General features: G+C 41.4%; 1 protein-coding gene across 1 annotated transcript in view; it reads left to right on the top strand.

Annotated features, from left to right (window-relative positions):
• Window positions 1-20,070, top strand: part of TLN2 (talin 2) — a 340,255-nt gene that overhangs the window by 236,646 nt on the left and 83,539 nt on the right. Inside the window, exons 30-37 of the mRNA XM_023532579.1 lie at window positions 4,094-4,187; window positions 6,098-6,187; window positions 8,144-8,266; window positions 9,592-9,735; window positions 11,391-11,552; window positions 17,423-17,563; window positions 18,010-18,191; window positions 19,275-19,407. Of these exons, the coding sequence (XP_023388347.1) occupies window positions 4,094-4,187; window positions 6,098-6,187; window positions 8,144-8,266; window positions 9,592-9,735; window positions 11,391-11,552; window positions 17,423-17,563; window positions 18,010-18,191; window positions 19,275-19,407 (1,069 nt within the window). The remainder of the gene's footprint in view (window positions 1-4,093; window positions 4,188-6,097; window positions 6,188-8,143; window positions 8,267-9,591; window positions 9,736-11,390; window positions 11,553-17,422; window positions 17,564-18,009; window positions 18,192-19,274; window positions 19,408-20,070) is intronic.

Raw genomic sequence — 20,070 nt, 5'->3', positions numbered from 1 at the left:
TGAGGACCCAGGCCTGGATCAACTCAGACCTACCCTGCTCCTGTGTCAGCAGACTTGAACCCATCATTCTTGGTGGTCTCCGTGATCTTTTCCTGCTTTGGGAAAAGAGATGTGCTTCTGAAAAAGCAGTGGATATAGTGTGTCTTTTTCCTCTGCTCTCAATTCTGCCTCAGAGCCCAGATACCTTTAAGGAACCCAGCCCCTTGGTAGCTGATGCCTAGCGGGGAGGAAGTCATTTTCTGTTGAGTGTCTAGCTTTTTTATCTTCTCTTTGTAACTGGTGGGCTCTGGCTCTTTTCTGACAAGTTGGAGACCTTCTGTCAACCATTCTTGAGCATTTTTCCTGCCCAGGGGCTGCTCCAGGGCTCCCAGGACTTAGTCAAGGAAATGGAAAATGAGTTCGCAGTTGCAAAAGAGAGGGCGTGTCCTTCATTTGAGCACTTTCCTGAGCTGCTGCTCACACCACAGTCACCCTGGCCAGGACTCTTGAGCCAAAAAAAACTTCACACATATAGCTGCCAGTATTGGCCCATCCCAGGCTGTGTTTTCTTTAAGCTGCTTTCTGGTCTCCTGAGGGCACTCCCTAGGACTTTGCAGGTGGCCTCTCTTCCCTGTCTACCATCTAGTTTAAGGTTCCTGCTGAGAAGGCTCCCTCCTGTCTCCAGAGATGTAAAAAAGGATGACCCAGCAAGCAGCACTTTCAAGCTATAAAATAGAAAAATGTAAACTGGGCCTCCTCTTGAATGTTCTCTTCTCTTTATCCGAATCAGAATCTTACTCAGGCCTGGCTTCAGTCCACATCGAGCACTCGCTTCCATGCATAACCTATGCCCACGGTCAAGGCCTTAATTAATTTTCTTTCATACTCCCTGCAAGTACAGCATATATCTGACCTCTCAGAGGTTCAAGATCCAACACATCCCTTCTGGTGTCATACCGCCAATACTGCTTCATTTGGATTACTTGTCTGTCATTGTCTTGCTTCTTCACCTGAACTGCAAGCACCTTGCTGTCCTAGAGAGACTTGATCCATATTATTTTTAAATCCCTAAGCTTTGGCATAGCAGGACCCAGGAAATACTGTAGGTGGATTTTGTTTACTGTTTTATTCCCGCCTAAGCACCTTCTTTCTTGAGAAAGGGAAATGGCTGATGTTACTTGTTCGCCTCCAAGCTCTTTATCGGATAACTTGTGCTCAATACGTAATCCAAAGCACAAATTGGTTGATTTTTCTTCTCTCACCCCTGGCCTAGTTCCATGTCTAGTTAAAATTTCCTACCAGAGCTTCCAGACTTCAGTTAAATCAGTTCAGTATCTCAACACTAAATGATTTGTTTAAAAAGTCCTTTTTAACCTCAGGTTGTAGATCCTAACTCTTTTAAAAACTGAGACTGGGTAGATATGCTTAAAGAAATAAAGTCTAAGAAAATGCTATCTCTGGATGGTGGAATTATGGTTGTTTAACTTTTTTGTATTTTTAAAAATAAACTTGTATAGCTTTGATCGCTTTAACAATTCTGGGAAAAAAATAACTACAGTTCAGGTCTATTTGGATTTATATAGAACAGAGGGAGAATGCTGCTAATTTTGGCCATACTTTTTATCATAATGTAAGTTAATTCATAATATTTAGATTTATGGAAATTTTTTTAAAAATATATAAAAATCACTGTTCACATTTTTATATACTTATTTTTACATTTGTGGGGTCATACTGTTTATACTGTCTTATAGATTTTATTTTACTTAATTATGTATCATAAATATTCTTTTACAATGTTAGGAATATGCTATGCATTATGACTTGTAATGGGTGCCCAGAATTCTGTTGTGGACTATAAGTTTAGTGAGTCTTTCATCATTGCATATTTGGGTCTCCTCCAAACCTTTACTCATATAAATAAGTGCTATAGTTTGAAACACAAAAATATTTACTTATAATACATTTATATTATATTTATATAACAAATATTATAAAAAAGATAACCATTTGCCTCTGGACCACTTAGTTTATTACTTAACTATGTAATGAAGACTCTAAATTGAGTTATGGGAATAAACGATAATAATGCTCCTTAGTCATGGATCACTGTTACCCAAAAGACTCATTCAGACATGCAGTGCTGTGCTGGCACTTTCATGGATTATCTAACTATAAATTCTTAGTCTGTTGGGGTTTTTTTAAACCCCGAGTTTTTATTTGAAAAATTTTGACATCTACAAAGTAGTTAAAAGAATAGGACAGTTAACAGTGATATGTTCTCTGGGTTCACCAATTGTAAACAATTAGTTTTTAATGGAAAAATCTTCATAAAAACCAGGTTTTTAAAAAATACAGATAAACAGGAAACATTGAAAGAAATAAGCTAAATAGATAGCTTATGTGTTATATGGACTTATTTGCCAAATGATCATGTCATTACAGTTGAGGGCATTCTCTACCCTTTATCATGCTGACATATGCCAACCCGTCCACTCAGAAGTGTGTCTTAAAGGCAACCACGCAGAACACAGTGTTGGACTCTGAGGGCCACTTCTAGTAAACACACCATGGATGTGCCCTCCAAGGTGATTGGAACTGGGGATTATCCTGCCATCTCAGTGGTTCTTGTTTTACTTTTCACCATGGAGGACACCGTGCTTCCCAATGACACCTTAGCACTTTTCCCCAAATAAATAAATCAGTACAGTCACTGCTGCAAAAACTATTTGGGGATTTTTTCTTGAGTTCAGGAATATTTTGCTTCTTCCCATCACCCCAATTACATTTAAAATTTAGAGCAGTATCATTTCATCAAATAATTAAGCTGATTGCCTTTGTACATTAACAACATAATTTCCCATCTAATTTGATATTCTGTAGGAAGCTGCAAAACCATTTTAATAAAATGAGATATCTTTTATATTGGACATTGCTAATGATTAACAGCAACATGTGCCCTATTTTGGTTTTGTTTTAAGTCATCTGTTAGCTTCAGTAGTTAGTAACTGTAAATAAAATTCAAGGCCCTGCCAGAAGTGTGGACCAGTTATGACCCTACAGAAAAGTGTTTGCGAGTCACATAGGCATGGATTTAAGTCTTGTGTCTGCTCCCTACTCATAGCATCTCCATAAATAATTATCTTACCTCTCTTGTTTTTTCGTTTATAAAACACTTAGTATAAAAGACTTAGTATAAAGCTATAATAAGGCGGTGTGGTATTGGCAAAGGGTTAAACACATAAATAATAAAATAGAATAAAGTCCGGAAGTAGACCTACACAAATATGGCCAATTGTTTGTCAAAAAAATTGCAAAAGCAATTCAGTGGAGAAAAGATAGCCTTTTAAATGAATGACGCTGAAATAATTGGACTTCCAATCCTTGAAAAAAATATACAGGCTGCCTTTTAAGTCCTAAGAAGAACAGAAACACAAATAAAATTATACAAGGGTCTCTAATTCCTATTAATATTAAAGAAAATAGCTATTTTAAAGAATAATTTTTAGATAGCTTCTACAAACTAGTCAATCATGTAGAATTTAATAGAAAGTAAAGATTTTAAAATCATAGGTGAATTAAAACACTTCAAAGATTAGACAAACTAAAAATAAATAAATAGATAAATAAATAAATAAATAAATAAATGATAAAATCATAGATACAGTTTACTGAATGTCACTGTATCTAAAAATATACAAAATATTCCAAACAATATAAAAGCTATCCATACTAGCCTTATTCCAGTATCTTATTCTTAATGGCTGCTAATGAAGGATCTTGAAAACAGTGTTAATAAGATCTCTTCATTATTTGCAACATTGTTGTGAACTCTTTCTTATGAATATATTAAAAGACAGTCATACTTTCTTAGGAGAACTTTTAGTACCCTTTAAGGGAAAGTCAAATGAATAATCAGAAGCAAGGTAAGGATTTTCATTCTCTTCCCTGGTGTGGCTTATTTTTGGTTGTTTAGGACCTTGTGGAAGAGCTCTCCTAGGGTCCCCAGGCTATACAATGAATTAGTATTTCTAGTGAACCTGCAAAGCGTTATTGGGGAAATTACTCTTGATCTCTAAAAACAGAAGCACCGCTTTTACTGTTTTGGCCACAGAGCTGTGACAGAGAGCATCAATCAACTTATCACTCTGTGCACCCAACAAGCTCCTGGCCAGAAAGAGTGTGACAACGCCTTGCGGGAGCTCGAGGTAGGTCCCTGGACAGGCTGCTGAGGACCTTAGAGTGTGTGTCTGTCTGTCCTTTCCCTACAGGGTCAATTCCTTCTCCTCTGTCCTTGCCTTTTACTTTCTTGGGAGACTGATGGAGGAAAAGTTCTAATCCAAGCGGGAAGGAATTGAAGAAAGTTTAGTTTGGGTGGGATTATCATCCCCGCTTTCCCTTTTTCCACTAGGATGAGAGTTGTTTTGTTAAAGGATTCTTTATCTCAAACTGGAAGAGGCATATGGTATAGGGTTTAGGCTGAAGATGAGCAATCTCTACCTGAAAAGTTTGGGAGAGATTATTCTGGGGCATTTGAGAGAAGCTGAGATAGATGTACTTTTTCAGTAAATATGATTTCCCCATACATTTTATTTTGTAACATATTAGGGGCACATAAGAGGATATGCAGAGTGGCACTGATTACTGTACAATCAAGGTGCCTGTGGAGTCCCTAGTGGCCCAGAACACAGTGTGGGTGCTTTTCCACTTATATTCCTACTTATGGTTTATTTGTCATTTGAGCCCGTAGAATATACATGGGTAAACGTAAAGTCAGTGTGCCTACTTGTATGCAGTGCTGTCCTAACCAATGTAGGTTATGTTTAAACCAAATGGTTATCTCAGTAGATATGGGTCGGTCATACCAATTGTAACTTCAGTTTTCTGGATGATTAGCATGGGTCTGTCATGGTAGGAACACTTACCATGCCAGAAGAGGGGTTTCATTGCAGCTTCTGAAGGGTTTGATTGAGGCCCTGTCTGACAATGGCAATAGGCCATTTTGTGCAGCTGGAAACGAGAAGAGACTCATTACCATGGACTGGAATGTTCTGGAAACAACAGAGAGTGTTTCCAGCCTTGGGTGAATTACTGCCCTATTCTGGTCTGTTCACATCTGCAAGTATAAACGATATGTGGGTGTTTGATCTAAATGAGCACTGTTGGCCTAAGTACAAATACTCTGTCCCTTAATAGTATCTTTAGTTGCCAAAATTATGACTATTTCAGAATTGCTGTTACTAAAGCAATTTTGATTGTGCAAGGAGTGGAAGGAGGGTCTTTGATGAAATGAACTCTTTTACACGGCCCTCTTTCCCTCAGATCTTTAACAGAGTAACTCAGCAGTTTCAACCATTACTTCCCGCCAACACTTTGTAACTCAAATGACCATGTCTTTCTGTTGGCGGTGCTCCAGAGGCTGCCGTGTCCTCTTGTACATTCTCACTCAGTGGGGAGGAGGTTGGAGGGCTGTTTCTCCAGGCTCTCCTCTCTCATAAAAGGTAATTGAAGGTCATTACACTATGAAAGCTCACGATGATTTTCAGTGGAAACAAAGACAGAATAGGCAAGCCCCATACCCAGTTCCTCGATGGACATTTTATCACTGTTTAAAAATAAACCATCCCTGTAGGCAGTTTGGAGGAGTTGCCTTCTTTCATGCTTACCCATTAAAAGGTTCCAGAATTGAAAACTGAGAGTTCTACTAATTATGAAGAAATGAGTTAATGTATCCTTGAAATTTAAACTCATTGGAGTTATCTAGCAGAAACATTGTACTAATTTACCATGAATATGTTGTCTTGCATTAACTCAAATTTCTTTAAGAAAAAAATCTCCCCCTTCTGTAGATACTGTTCTTCTTCAAAAATGAAAACCAGAGATTCTCCTCTCTGAAAGCTAACCTGAGACACCCACCCCCTTCTTCAATGTGTGTTTCTAGCAGGAAATCTGAAGTCATGGATACTCTGATTTAAATTCCTCTCAAGAATCTGAGTAAATGAGTGATCGTGACCAGAATCCTGTATACGGAGGGGAAGTTCATAGTCTGCACTTTATGATGAATTTCTCTTGTTCTGTAACACTAGCTTGCTTTCTAAGTTGTTTTCTCCTTCTTCAGACAGTCAAGGGGATGTTGGACAATCCTAATGAACCTGTTAGTGACCTCTCTTACTTTGACTGCATTGAGAGTGTGATGGAAAACTCCAAAGTAAGCCTGTCTATGCTCTTCACGTTACTCCTCAGTGTGGGGAAAATTTGAGATGTGCTTTGTGGGCATCTGCCACTCTGTATAGCTGCATGTATTATAAAGCCTTGTGGTGGATCCCTCTGCTCAGGTGCTGTTCAAACTTGACCATGCATCAGAATCACCTCGGGGACTTGTTAAGCACAGATCGATGAGCCCCGCCCCTGAGTTTCTGATTCAGTAGATCTGAGGGGGGATTGAGATTGTGTATTTTTGACAAGTTCCTAGGTCCTGCCCATGTGGTCCAGGAGCCACACTTTGAGAACCACTGCTTATGCCGTATCATGGATGGCTCCAATTATGTATTTTGTGAATCAAGTTATGTATTTTCTTCACTTGGGATTGAACTGCTGGGGAAAGCCTTTCAGTGACCTTGGCTTATATGAGACTCTCTTGTGTCTTCTCTTTACCATCATCCATGGCATGCATTCTCAAAGGGAGTGAAAAATTGTTGGGTAGAGGGGTGGAAAAATCTAAGATAATATAATGGTTTGTGCCCTCCCATCTTAAGCTTACTTAACAAAATCTGATTTCTTAGTATTGAATTTCAAATAGGTGGCAATTACTGGGAAAATATTATAAAAAGATTTTTTAGTGGAGCAGTAATAAATTTTTAAAAAGTTGAGAAATACTGACCTATGATGATAATATCAGTGTTTTTGAGAATGCCCAAAATCAGGTTAAAATGAAATGCAAGTGAGATGAATGGATATTGAGCAGTTGCAGTCTGGCTGTGTACTTGGAACGCACATGTATTTTTGTTTATGTCACTTTACACTAGCTTTAAGGTGACATCTGTATTGGTGATGTTAAGAGGGCCCGTTTTGCACTGGGTAAAGACTAGAATTTGCTCTGTCCATCATCCTTTATGGAATTATGAATTATCTGAGGGGAGAATGCATACATTTTACCTACTTACAGCCAAAGAAGGATGCAGGATTAGGGAGAGGAAAATACTACACGTAAAAATACCCTCTAACTTCTTTGCTCTGCAGGTCCCCATGTAAGCTAGATTACTTAGTATATCCAAGCAATTGTAGGAATTTTTCCCCCCATCCAAGATAGCCTATTGCCAGCTGAAGAACTCTGCTTTGGGTTCTAGACTTAGCAATCCCATATTCTCTTCAAAGGGTTGTGGTGAACAGCCTTCAGTTCTGCCATCTGTGACCCTAGGAGGTGGAAACCTGCCCTCGTAGGGCTTTATGAGACCCATAGAAGACAAAATAGATAAGGGGCAGGCACCTTGCCTCTGCTCACAACTTTCCCTGTGAACCCGCACAGAGCGCTTGATCTCTCAGTTGGATTTTGAATACTAAAATTCCTTTTAGCTGTTATTTTAAAGACCTCTGAAGAAAGAATATACCAATTTTCAAAATAAAGGGAACTACTTACAAAAGTTGGGAAATATCTTTTTAGTGTTTAGATTATCTATTTATATATATGCATGTGTGTATGCACACCCACACACTTAAAGACATTTAAATTTTGCTGTCAGTAAGTAAAGGAATAATACCAAGAGGAATGTATCTTCTGCTTTCTGGATATGACTTCATCTACCATGACTAAGTGAATGTGTCCAGTTTTTTTTTTTTATTTTGGGAACTAACAGTTCTCAGTTCAGACCATTCACCCATGGGATGCCCTGTATGGATTATACTTTACTGATCTGAGTATATTAACTGTATATCCTTGAAATATAGATAACTTTTGAGTGAAAGGTTTATAGTTTTATTATTCATTTTTGTTTATGAAACAGAAATAATATAACTCTTTGAATCTCTTCTTAATGCAAATAAAGGAAAATAATGGCAAATATTGTAAATTAAGTGGCCTTGAATGTTAAATTGTAAATGCAGCCCCTTTGCCCCATGGTTTGAAGGAATGTTGGTCAGAGAATATTGCTGATTGGTTGTTTTGCAGGTTCTGGGTGAGTCGATGGCAGGGATTTCTCAGAATGCCAAGACCGGGGACCTTCCTGCCTTTGGGGAGTGTGTGGGAATTGCATCCAAGGCTCTCTGTGGGCTGACAGAGGCGGCAGCTCAGGTAAGGGATTGGTTAGTCTCCTTGCCTCATGATGTAGCCTGTGTCCTGTGCCAGATTGTGGGTACTAAGAGTACCAGACCCCTATGGGAGGCCTGGGGAAGCTCCAGTTTCAGCTCCTTATTCAACTACTACCACAGAAACCATGAAAAAGGCAGCGGCTCCTGTGCTGGCTGGGGCATTTAGACAAAACATCAGCCAGTTACCCACCAGGAGCAGGGCAGCCTGGGAAGGACAATGAGACACTGAACACTGCAGACCCAGCATAAGGATTCAAAGGCCAGTTTGCTTTTTTTCTTTTTTTTTTTTAAGGTCCTTGTTACAGATGAGTTTTGTGGGGGCAGGGGAATAGGCATTACATAATTCAAATTCCCTCTGAGGTTTTAGAATTGCAAAAATCTTAGTCAAGGTCTTTTTAGCATCAGAGGGAGAAAAATATGAGATGCCATCATGCAGAAACATGATCGGACGTGTCCCTTGCTCTTCTTCAACTGTCCTGTGTATTTCCAATAATTATTGGGCTCATGTAACTGAAGCCTCAAAAATGTCAACATTTACCTTAAAGGATTTATCATTTGAAAATTAATTTGAGCCTAGAAGATTTTATTAAACCAAAGAAAAACACCCCCAGTTTGGGAGATGACGTTATCTACCCTCATCCTACCCCCCAGATCTCAGGGGAAATGAATTAAGGTTAAAATTCCTACTCACAGATTCATTTTCTCCCTGTTATTTGGCTAACATATCCAGGGGTGTTAAAGAGAAGACCTCTTGTAGACTGTCGTCCTCTTAGAGACCAAGTACTGCATTTTTTTTTCCTGAGCCATCTTAGTCATTCCTCTTACTTATTATTGGAAATACTGATCTAACCAATAAGGATATGTTAATCTATGAGATGAGAGATGCTCACAGGGCATGCTCCAGGGCTGGCTGACCCAGCAGCTCCATGCCATTAGTCAGCATCCACTTTTTTCTGCCTCGCCCATCCGCCAACCAGAGAGTCAGCTTCATGCTGAGACTGGTTCCCTCATAGCCATAAAATGTCCACCAGAAGCAATCAAGGGGGCATCTGTCCTTGTTCCTGCCCCACAGAAGAGCTCCTCGAGGCTTTCTTAAGAACAAGGAGACTTCATTCCCAGAGGCCTGCAGCATATTGTGCCTGGCCTGAGCTGGCATTCACAGTCCATCCCTAAACCCTTATTGATGAGATTACTCTGACCAGCTTGCACTAAGAGCCCCTAAGCATGGCTGTTGCATGTACCATTTTCCCCCATGGGCTCATCTAGGATCACAGAGCTTGAGCTGTGGTTTTCCTCCTCCCTTTCCAGGCTGCATACCTCGTCGGCATCTCTGATCCAAACAGCCAGGCAGGCCACCAAGGCCTTGTGGATCCCATCCAGTTTGCCAGGGCTAACCAGGCTATACAGATGGCATGCCAGAACTTGGTGGACCCTGACAGCAGCCCATCACAGGTAACCACGGGGCGAGGATATGAGATCTGCGAGTCCTTAAGCTCTTGTAAGTGGGTTATGGAAGAGTGGGAGAAATTAGTAAAGAATACTATTTTTACAGAGCTTACAAAGCCAGCTAAATATGCAGCATTGTAGATAATGACTTGGGGTGGAGGCGATATTACAAAATGTGGTGAAAGTGGAAATATGTAGGTGCTTTGAAATGAGATGCTGAAAGGCTGTAGGAGTAAAGTAATCACCATGAGATTCATCAAGAGTTTCATGATTCCATTCAGTTCAGGGGACATACGTGGAGGGCTTGTTCTGTGCTCAGCACTAAGGGTCACCATGAGTGTGACCTGATTTCCTGCACCCTTGGCTCTTAGTCTGTTGGAAGTTTGGAAGATACAATGATTGGGCTATGATGACAATACCAGGGATGCACAGAGGAAGGTGTGATGAAGTTTCTGAAGGTCACTTGACAGAGATGGGTCCAGCCAGGCCTCAAAACTGATTCATAATCAACAGTGTATAAAGGAGCCACAGATATTTTAGGACTAGACAGTATGTGATATTTCATGACACTTCTAATACTCGAGTGGCATGGAGTCCCATTCACTTATTAAAGCAATGTGTGTTGAAAGAAATAAGAACTGGCCTACATGGGTTAGAAGAGGCAGCCTGTGAGTGGTACATCTATTGTAAATTCTAGGACTGGCATTCTTGAGGCAGGAGAAGGACTCAAGTAAAGGAGACAGTCCAAGGATGATCTGGACCTAAAGCAGACCTTAGGTCTCTCTTGTAAGGTGTCAGTGCACTTGAGATTCCTTACCTGTCCAAGTTAAGGCCATTGGGATTTTACCAGCCTCAGCAAAGTAGATCTGGTGGATTCAGGAGAGCTGTTTGGTGTGTGGGATAGAGCTTAGAAGATTCTTGAGCCAGACTCCTTAATAAGATGCCTATAGCCCACTATGGATGAGGCAGGAACTGTCACACTTTGATGTTTATTTCACTCATCTGGACCTGGACTCTCCACTGTGGTAGCCACTACATGCATGTGGCTATTAAGCACTTGAAATGTAGCTCATCCAAATTGCAATAGGCTGGAAGCGTAAAATACATACTAGATTTTGAAGACTTTCCATGATAAGAAAAAAATGTAAAAAATCTCATTAATAACATTATTAAATTGATTACATAGTGAAATGAAATATTTTGGATATATCAAGTTTAATAAAATATATTATTTAAATTAATTTCTCTTGTTTCTGTACTTATTTTAATGTGGCTGCTAGGAAATGACATGTGGCTCACACTGTATTTCTGTTGGGCAGTGCTGGCCTACACCCTGGACCAAATACTTCCTTACCGGGGGTTCTAAAGGATAACTGACTGCATCTCCTTTAAGACTGTCTGGAGCCCAGCCCACTTCCACCATTACATCAGCACCTCTTTTCCTTTCCTTTGTTTATTCTCTCTTGCTTACTAATTCTTGCCCTCTCCTTTCTTGGAGAGACTTCGGGGGTAGCAGAGCTAGATACATGTTGTAATTACATGGGCCCTGAACATGTGAGTTGAAGAGGAATCCAGGGCTGGGGACCAGGGTGGACTCCTCTAAGCTGGAATCCTCTGCACTGAAGTGTGGGGTGCCCCCAACCCAGCTCCATGCCTTATAGGTTTTGTCAGCCGCCACGATTGTCGCTAAGCATACCTCGGCCTTGTGCAATGCCTGCCGCATCGCTTCATCCAAGACGGCTAACCCTGTGGCCAAGAGGCACTTTGTCCAGTCAGCCAAGGAAGTCGCCAACAGCACGGCCAACCTGGTGAAGACCATCAAGGTAGGTGTCTGACCTGAGGCCTTGGTAACCCCTGTTAATACCTATCGCAGAGGGGAAAGGATAGAATTTAAGCTCTGCTCTCTTAAGACTTATGTCTAGTGAAGTTTAACTTCTAATTAGGTCTCATGACTTAAGTCACTGAGAAGGAGCCTTTTACCAATGGAAATATTTATCATGAAAAACTAACAGCCTTAGTCTCTACTAACCTTCTAGATAGTGAGAGGGACTCCCCAAATTCTGTCTGTGAGAACCTTAGGGGCAGAAATCTGTTTGGAAGGGGTTAGGTAAGGGGCATCTCTTGGTACTATGTTTGGGTAGCAAACACTCTGTTTACTTAAACTGTGTGCTTATGTGGGGTGGTTTTGAGGGGGCCTGTAGAGGGTTCTGTCTTTGTTGGTAGATATGGATCGAGAGAGAAGGTAGAGAGAGAAGGTAATGGGAAATTATGGAAAAATAACTTTAAAAAAATGAATTTAATCTATCTTATAATATCTATTCTATCTGATTTAAATGTTTAAAATGGAGCAACATTCCATGTTTATAACAAGTTCATCTTTGTGCGAAAGGCCATGGACAGGTTGGGGGGAGGCAGGGCCAAGGTGCCCTTGTGAGTAGGGAATTGCAATAGCTGGAATATAGCATTTGTAGGTAGGCGATAAGACCACAAACTCAGTCTGCCCTAAGCGAGACCAAGCAGGCAGGAGGCAGCAGACCATGTGGTAAAACAGCCCTGGCCTGGACAGCAGACCACAAGCAGAGTTCAGCACCCGCCTCCAATCCTCTAAAGGAGATTGTCATGGGAGGTCAGCTACCAATTCTGTATAAACCTGGATGTGCAGCAGAGAGAGGCATCGGAGGGTTAATACTTTAAGGATTTTTACCTTCATTAAGGTCAAACAGTCTACTTTGTTGCTGGGCAAGTCCTGGAGTAAGAGGACTTTTCCCCATTCACTCCAGAGGATATGGCACTAGACATTTAATTTTCCTTTCACTACACAAAGCCGGTTTAATCTCATGGAGACATCAGTCAACAGTCTGAGCCAAGCAGAAGCAAAGAAGAACATGCAGCCCAGCAGCAGTTGGCAGCTTGTGAGCGAGAGCCTGGGGCAGGTGCCTCGTCAGCAATTTCTTCACTGTTTAAACAGTTTTAAAAAAAAAAATCTGCCTTTTTGAAAACAATATAGGTTGAAAACGAACAAATTAAAGCCAGTACTCAGGTGCTCCTTGGATCCTGGTGGCAGCTCACCTTAATTACCATCATAGGTCATGGTATTAGAAACTAATAAAGCTTAACATTTTAAAATGCTTAGCTTGTGCAAAACCTGATCCAAGTGTTTTGTGTATGTTACTCAGTCCACACAATCACCCTGTATTTGTCATCCCCATTTTACAGACAGGACATCTGAGGCACAAGTAGATTAAGTAACTTCCCCAAGGTGACCCAGCCAATATGAAAGCCCAGATCCCCTGCTCTTTCCACTGTCCGTCCTGCTCTCACCCCTGGCAATGCTGTTCAGATCTTCTGCACGGAGAGACTAATTTGTCTCACTAACTTGGGAGGAAATACTTTGAGGCACCTATAGTGTGTCTGTGCAAGTTTGGGGGAGGGGGAGATGGAAGGACAGCAAGAGGATTAAAAGTAGTGACATCATTGTTGGTTGCTCCTGTAATGAACTTATCTCGGTTAAACTCGGCCATTTTCTGATCGTTAAAAAAACAGGCTATCGTTAGATGGACCAAGGCAGAAAATAAGGAAAGAAGCTATTCTTTAGAAATTCCTGGAAACCTTTTTCTGCCTCCTCCTTGGTTTTAAAATCCTGACCTATCACTGTTAAGATCTCATCTTCTTTTCAGATCCTCCTCACAGTGTCAAACCCTCTGTAATTCCCTGCAGCAAATGAGCTCTTGTGATGGCCTAAAAGATATACTGGTGCAGAAACATCAGAGGAGGGATGAAGGGTGATTGTAATGTGGAGAAGATGAAGGCCTAGTCTCCAGGGAGCACCCTGGGAATCAGTAGCAATGTGTAATGCGTGATAAACTGAAATGAACCTGTTGCCCTCATCTTTACGAAATGTGCTTGTTTTTCAGCTCCCCTTGGGTGGCAGGGTTTGCCAGAGGGGGATGAGCTTTGTTTTTTTAATTTCCTATTAGGGAAGTAAGTGGTAAAGATCATTTCACTGTAGCACGCTGTACTAAATACTGAATAGATTTCCTGTTCTAGGAATGGTTAAGAATCCTGTCAAATAGCAAAACAAATGAATATTTAATTCCCTAAATACTTACAAGAGCTGCTGTCATAGCTGCATTTTGCTCTAAATTTAACGCTTCTTAGTACTCATTTTTTCTTTCAATCATGAGGATTTGCCTGAATCCTAGCTGCCACACCCTTGCAGTCACAAAAAAAGAGAAGTCAGCAGAGGAGCATTTGGGAGAGCAGTTACATGGCAGTGGGTTATCAGCACCCATATAGAATGTGTGCCACCAAGAATCTTAAATCTCTGCTGATTGGCATTCTTTAAAATGCCAAAGCAAGGCTCAGCAAAAATAAATATCTGCACCAGACTCCCTGCCAGGGCGATAGTTAGAAGCACACAGACCCCTAACCATGATTGCCATATTTCTACTGGTTACCGCATAATGTTGCCTGCTTTTCTCTCTCCAGTCATCTCGTTACCTAGTCTCCAGTCAGATGTGCGGAATGGAATGCTATTTTAAATGTGCAGTCGCTCAGGTTTGGGTGCCAAGTAGAAATTGTGCAACAACAGCTTTTGTTTTTCCGAGAAGTTGGAGCACAGCCTTGCCTCTGGCACTGGAGTTGAAGCTCAGGGTTTTGCAATTAAGCATTTTAGGTACCAAAGACACCAGATCCAGCTCTCATTAACCAATCTGACTTAGCTCTAAGTATGTTTTCTTGATCATCTTGCTGTTTGGATTGGCAAAGTAGTTTTCTTCAGAAGAAAAAAGAAGGGAAAAAAAAAAACCCTTAGAATTCTCTTACTCCTTATTTTCATTGCCTTTGTCTAAGGTCAGTAGGTGAGAAGGGAGCCTGGGGTCTTGAGTTCTAGTTTGAGGCATGACCTCGGCATAGTGTGTCACTTTCTAGGTGTCAGTTTTATCATCTGGAACATTGGGGACCTGGGATTAAGTGATCCTTAAAGTCCCTCTAACTCCCAAAAGTCATGAATTTTTGATCCTGGTACACATGGAGAAATTGTTTCTCCCAGCTCCCTGTGAGATTCTGCTAAGTGAGAATGTTCAGGAGAGCTGGCCCAGGGGTTGAGAGTGCCCTGTCCCTATGCGGCCTGGGTGTTTGGCTAAGTGAATTTACCCTTTCGTTGTTTTGGCTGGTGTACTGACATTCTGTGACATGGAATGTCTACATGAAAACTGCCATGGCTGCTTAAAATTTCTCCAGTTGGGCACATTTGAGTATTCAGTGTACTAGGGTGCCTCAGCCGTCTTCGAAGTGAAAGCAGCATTCAGGAGTGAAATAGTATCTGTGTAAGTCATCCTTTCTGATGCTAAGTGCTTTCTTGGGAGGAAACAGCTTTTTCTTTTAGAATAAAAAAAAAAAAGTGGGTGATGTAGCTTGGTGTTCTATTCCACATTATTCAGTGTCCTGTCTATAAATAGTAATGGGCCACATGACATGTGATCTTAGGACCCATGCTCAAAAAAAAAATTTGTCTTATTGATGCAGTTTATGAAACTGCACAATTAGGAAAACCATTCCTTAGGATTTCCCTCAGGTAATCATCTTTTCATTTTGAATAAGTTCAACTAAGGGTTGGTGGCTTGATCGGGTGCCTGCTTGAGAGGGTTGTAGGCTGAGAGGGTTGTAGAAGGTAGAAAAGGGGGCGGGAAGAGTGTGGAGAGGTGAGAAGCAGGAGGGTGAGCGGCACCTGGGAAGACTTGGCATCTTCCATTGAGCTAGAAGCCATGTCATCCCAGCCAAAGGGGTATGATGGGCCACTGGAGGTGCTGGGACCGGAGTTCCTTTGAAGCCAGAGTCCACTCCTGCCATGTGCCTGCTTTGCTGGTTTGCCTGTGCAGGGTCCACTCCTGTTATGTGACACTCACCCTGCCTCCCATTGTATTCCCAGATTGCTCTGAAGCCTGGTAAGGCCTGACCTCAAGGAGTCAATAACGTTAATAATGCAACAAGATTAGAGTGCCAACTCACTTGTATGTTGGCAGTGCCCAGCACAGTGGAGGTAACAGGTGCCAAATCAACGTTTATGGAGTAATGAGCGGCAGTTAGAACTGAGGCTGTATATGTGAGCAAGAAGGAGCAGCATGTAAGGTTTCCATTGGTCCTGAAGAATGGCAGAATCAGAGAGGTTAAGGTAGAGGTCAGTGCCTAACTGGTAGGAAGGACAGAAGCCAAGGCCAGCCATACATGCATGATATTAGCCAAGAAGGTCAATTAGCCAGGCTCATGGGAATTCCTCTGAAAATGTTAGCTTGGCAGATATGTGATTATTGTCCCAAGCTGCCAAGGCTTGATTGGAATGTAGTCGTTACTCAGAAATAGCCTTTAAAGCAATCGTGCCTGCCTACTCTTGCCTTAATGAAAAATAGAAATGCTACCATCTCAGATCTGGTTGTTGCATAATGCTAGTTCCTCTAGCATTTCGTTCACTAATTGTCTAAATTGGTGTTTATATATTGCTCATAATGGTTAAATTAAAAGTTTAATTGGTTGTTTAACAAGGAAATTTATGTTCTTCTACAAATATAACTGCCTTCTCAAATATAGTATTTTGTTGGGACACAGGGGAGCTGTCCCTGGGTAACAGGCTATTGGTCCAACAGTCTTGTTCTTGGGGAGGTGGAATCTAGGTTAGGGAACCTCGAATCCATGTGTTAAACCTTTGTGAGGCAGCCTGGCATGGATCACAGGTTGCATTCCTGGATTCTCATCCATCCCGGCCATTAATCAGCAGTTACACTGACCATTCAATGCCATTGTGTTACCTGCTGCTAATTTAAAAAAAAGAAAAAAGCTATTGAAAAATAAGACACATAGACAAAAAAACACGTATCAGATGTGTAGAGCTCAGTGAGTTTTCTCAAGCTGCACACACCTACATAACCATAGCTAGGTCAAGAAAAGAAACATAGCCAGCCCCAGAAAGCCTCTTGGTGCTTCTCCAGTCATACATGGTCCAACGGTGACCTGACTGCTAACACTCTAAATTAGCTTCACCTGTTTTTGGACCTTGCACAGTAGGTACCCTTTTTTGTCAAGCCTCTTTAACAGAATATTATGCTTGTGAGATTTGTCCATATTGTCAGAAGTAGTTCTAGTCTATTCCTTCCCATTGGATTCCATTTTGTTCATTTCAAAATAGTGGGTATGCAAGCCCTACCTCTGTCAGTCATTCAGGGACATCCAGGTAAAACTTAGAAAAAGTTGAAAGTGCTATACAATGTAAAGTATTTTTATAGTTTGGGAGGGAGTAGACTTAGTTGGAGTGAAAAGTGAGGGGAAGAACACAAGGGTTATGGTGTCAAAAGTGGGGAAGAAAGTGGTTCAGCTACAAGGTTTGGCAACATGGCGCATAGGGAGCGAGGAGCAGTGCTGTTTGAATCCGTGTTTCTGCCTCACGTGAGTGGGAAGTTGATGGTCTGTGAGGTCAGCTGTCCTGTGAGCCACACATTGTTTTATTTCTTGTAGTTGCTAACTGAGCCCTTATGCTTAATAGCAGAGATCTCTTTAGTTAATTCGTATTTATTATTTATGAATTTGCCAAACATTTTGTATTCCCACTAAACCACCTTCTTTTCCTGGGAGGCAACTACTGTGGTCCAGGAGTCATTCATGCTTCTCAGTGGCGTGAAGTCTCCATGTTTCTTCCCATCAGGCCCTGGATGGGGATTTCTCTGAAGACAACCGCAATAAGTGTCGCATTGCCACTGCACCCTTGATTGAAGCCGTGGAGAACCTGACAGCATTTGCATCTAACCCTGAATTTGTCAGTGTTCCTGCCCAAATCAGCTCTGAGGTAAGGAGTCTTTGCAGCAAAGGTAATGTTGGCATCTTTGGCTAGCTTTATGCAGCACTGAATGAGCACAAAGAGTAAAGAACTCCAAAAGCTTTCTCTGTCAATATGTAGGGCCTTGTTCTCAATGATGGTACATGCACAGAGTTAATGAAACTCAATGTCTGCACATCTCTTAAGAAGTATGCCTTAGCTTTATATGATGAGAACAATCTCTATACATAGATTTGCGGCTGATTCTTGATATGTGTCATACTCAAAAATGATATTTAAGAACATGGACCCATGTCCTCACCATCCAGGCCCTATGTGCGCCAACCTCCATGGTTCCCTATTCGCTGCATTTCCTGTGGACAGAGGTAGTGGCTTGGTAAAGAACAGGACCTTCCATGGCCCGACTCATTCACTCTGTACACCGTGCCTTTGACCCTTCTGCTGTTTGGTCCCAGGGGTCCCAGGCACAGGAACCAATCCTGATCTCAGCCAAGACCATGCTGGAGAGCTCATCGTACCTCATCCGCACTGCACGCTCGCTGGCCATCAACCCCAAAGACCCACCCACCTGGTCTGTGCTGGCCGGACATTCTCACACTGTGTCTGACTCCATCAAGAGTCTTATCACATCTATCAGGTTAGTTTCTCCTCCAGAAATTGCTAGGGGCCTGTGTCTGAACAGGGAAGGAAGGGAATAGGTCCATCAGGAATTGTATTTAATAGCAATGCGTTTGATCAGTCTCATCTTTTTCTTTTATCTCTTTGGGATCAGTGGTTGCACTGGTCATAATAATAGCTAATTTAAGCACTTACTATGTGTCAGATACTGTTCCAAGTATTTTACCTATATTATCTCATTGGATTATAACAGCAGCTTTGTCGGGTAGATACTGTCAATGTCTCCCTCTAATCGATGAGAGAATTGAAGCAGAAAGGATTTAGGGAAATTCCCAAGGTCCTCTCCGGGCCTGATTGCTCTAGTCTTAGTCTTTATAACCATCGTAACTAGGAGCTTAGGCAGAGCACCACTATTTATTTAGCAGGATTTGGGGTTACCTTATTTTGCTAATAAGACAAAAAATATTCTAGGTCCCACAGTAATTCTGGGCATCTCTGACCCCCTTGGTGATAGTAAGGGTCTGAAACAATATCCTCTAAGTAGATAAAACATTTTGAAGTTGACCAAAGTTAATAACCAACAGCATGGAATGTATCCCTTTTCTTAGATACTTTGTTTTTCTATGTTGAAACTCAGGACCACAGTTAATTTCCTTAATACCTTGCAAAGAAAAATTGGCTAAATATTTTAATGTCTACTGTAACCCAGGAGTTTGTGAATAGTATGTAATATAGAGAACATAACGTGGTTGCACTGGAAATAGCTCAACATTTTTTTTTAAATAAGGATTCTATGCTTAAGCCAGTGAGTAGATAATCCAAGTCTAAATTGTTTCATTTGCCATTTCCTGGCATGAGCCTGAGATAGAGGGCGGCACTAGATCCTTCTCACCAGAAATAAAAGTTAGCACAAGTGTTAAATTAAGAAATATATGAGTTATACAGAGAGGCATTGCCAAGCAAGCATCAGGGATTGACTCCTTAAATAACGCAATCAAGTAGGGTAGAGAGTAGACAGAGTCTCATGGCCCTCCAATGCAGGAGTGGGTTGTGGAACTTGAGCCCCATGGAGCCTATGTTTAACTCCCTCTGTCCCTTCCAGGGACAAGGCCCCTGGACAGAGAGAGTGTGACTACTCCATCGATGGCATCAACCGGTGCATTCGGGACATCGAGCAGGCCTCGCTGGCAGCTGTCAGCCAGAGTTTGGCCACGAGGGATGACATCTCTGTGGAGGTAAGCTGAGACTCTGTGGCCAGCTCGGAAGCCTTTGAAAATGCTGCAGAATCTCAGCATCAGGCTTTGGGGGATGAGAGAATAGGACCAACATGTTTTTGATGGTAGAGTTTTATCACTGAACCACCTTCCCCTGTGGAACTAACCTGGGAAGTTTTTGAAGAGAGAAAGGCAGATGCTGATTAGAGAATGGTGGTTTGGTGAAGGAACACGTGTACTGCTGGAGGTGGCAAGATTAAATGAGGCTGAAGCCTGAGGAAAAATTAATGTCAGATAATGTCACTAAGATGGGTTTACCGTATTCTTTTTAACATATCAGCGGAGCAGACCTAAGCATGTTTGAATGTTTCTCTGTTGTCATTTTTCATCAATGCACTTTTTGACTAATGGGCACATTTAGCGTTAAACTCTATACATTTGGTCCATTTAGAGATAAAGATTTCCTTCCTAAGTTACTCATTATCTAGTATTTGGAGACCTTTAGAATTCTGTTATTAATTCAGAGTCACTTTGCCGTTTCTTGCCAGTTTTTCCAAAGTTGAGGATAGAATTTTCCTACTTTGATCCTTTGAGTTTTTTCTGTAACCTGTCCAAAGGCCTCTGATTAATTCTTCTTTGTTGAAAGTGCCTAACACTCAGAAGGTGCTTAATAAATATGGATGG

The sequence above is a fragment of the Pteropus vampyrus genome, unplaced genomic scaffold, assembly GCF_000151845.1.
Source record: "Pteropus vampyrus isolate Shadow unplaced genomic scaffold, Pvam_2.0 Scaffold85, whole genome shotgun sequence".
Classification (NCBI taxonomy): Eukaryota; Metazoa; Chordata; class Mammalia; order Chiroptera; family Pteropodidae; genus Pteropus; species Pteropus vampyrus.
Note: the sequence above shows the minus strand (reverse complement) of the source record. Positions and strands in the feature narration are given on the sequence as shown.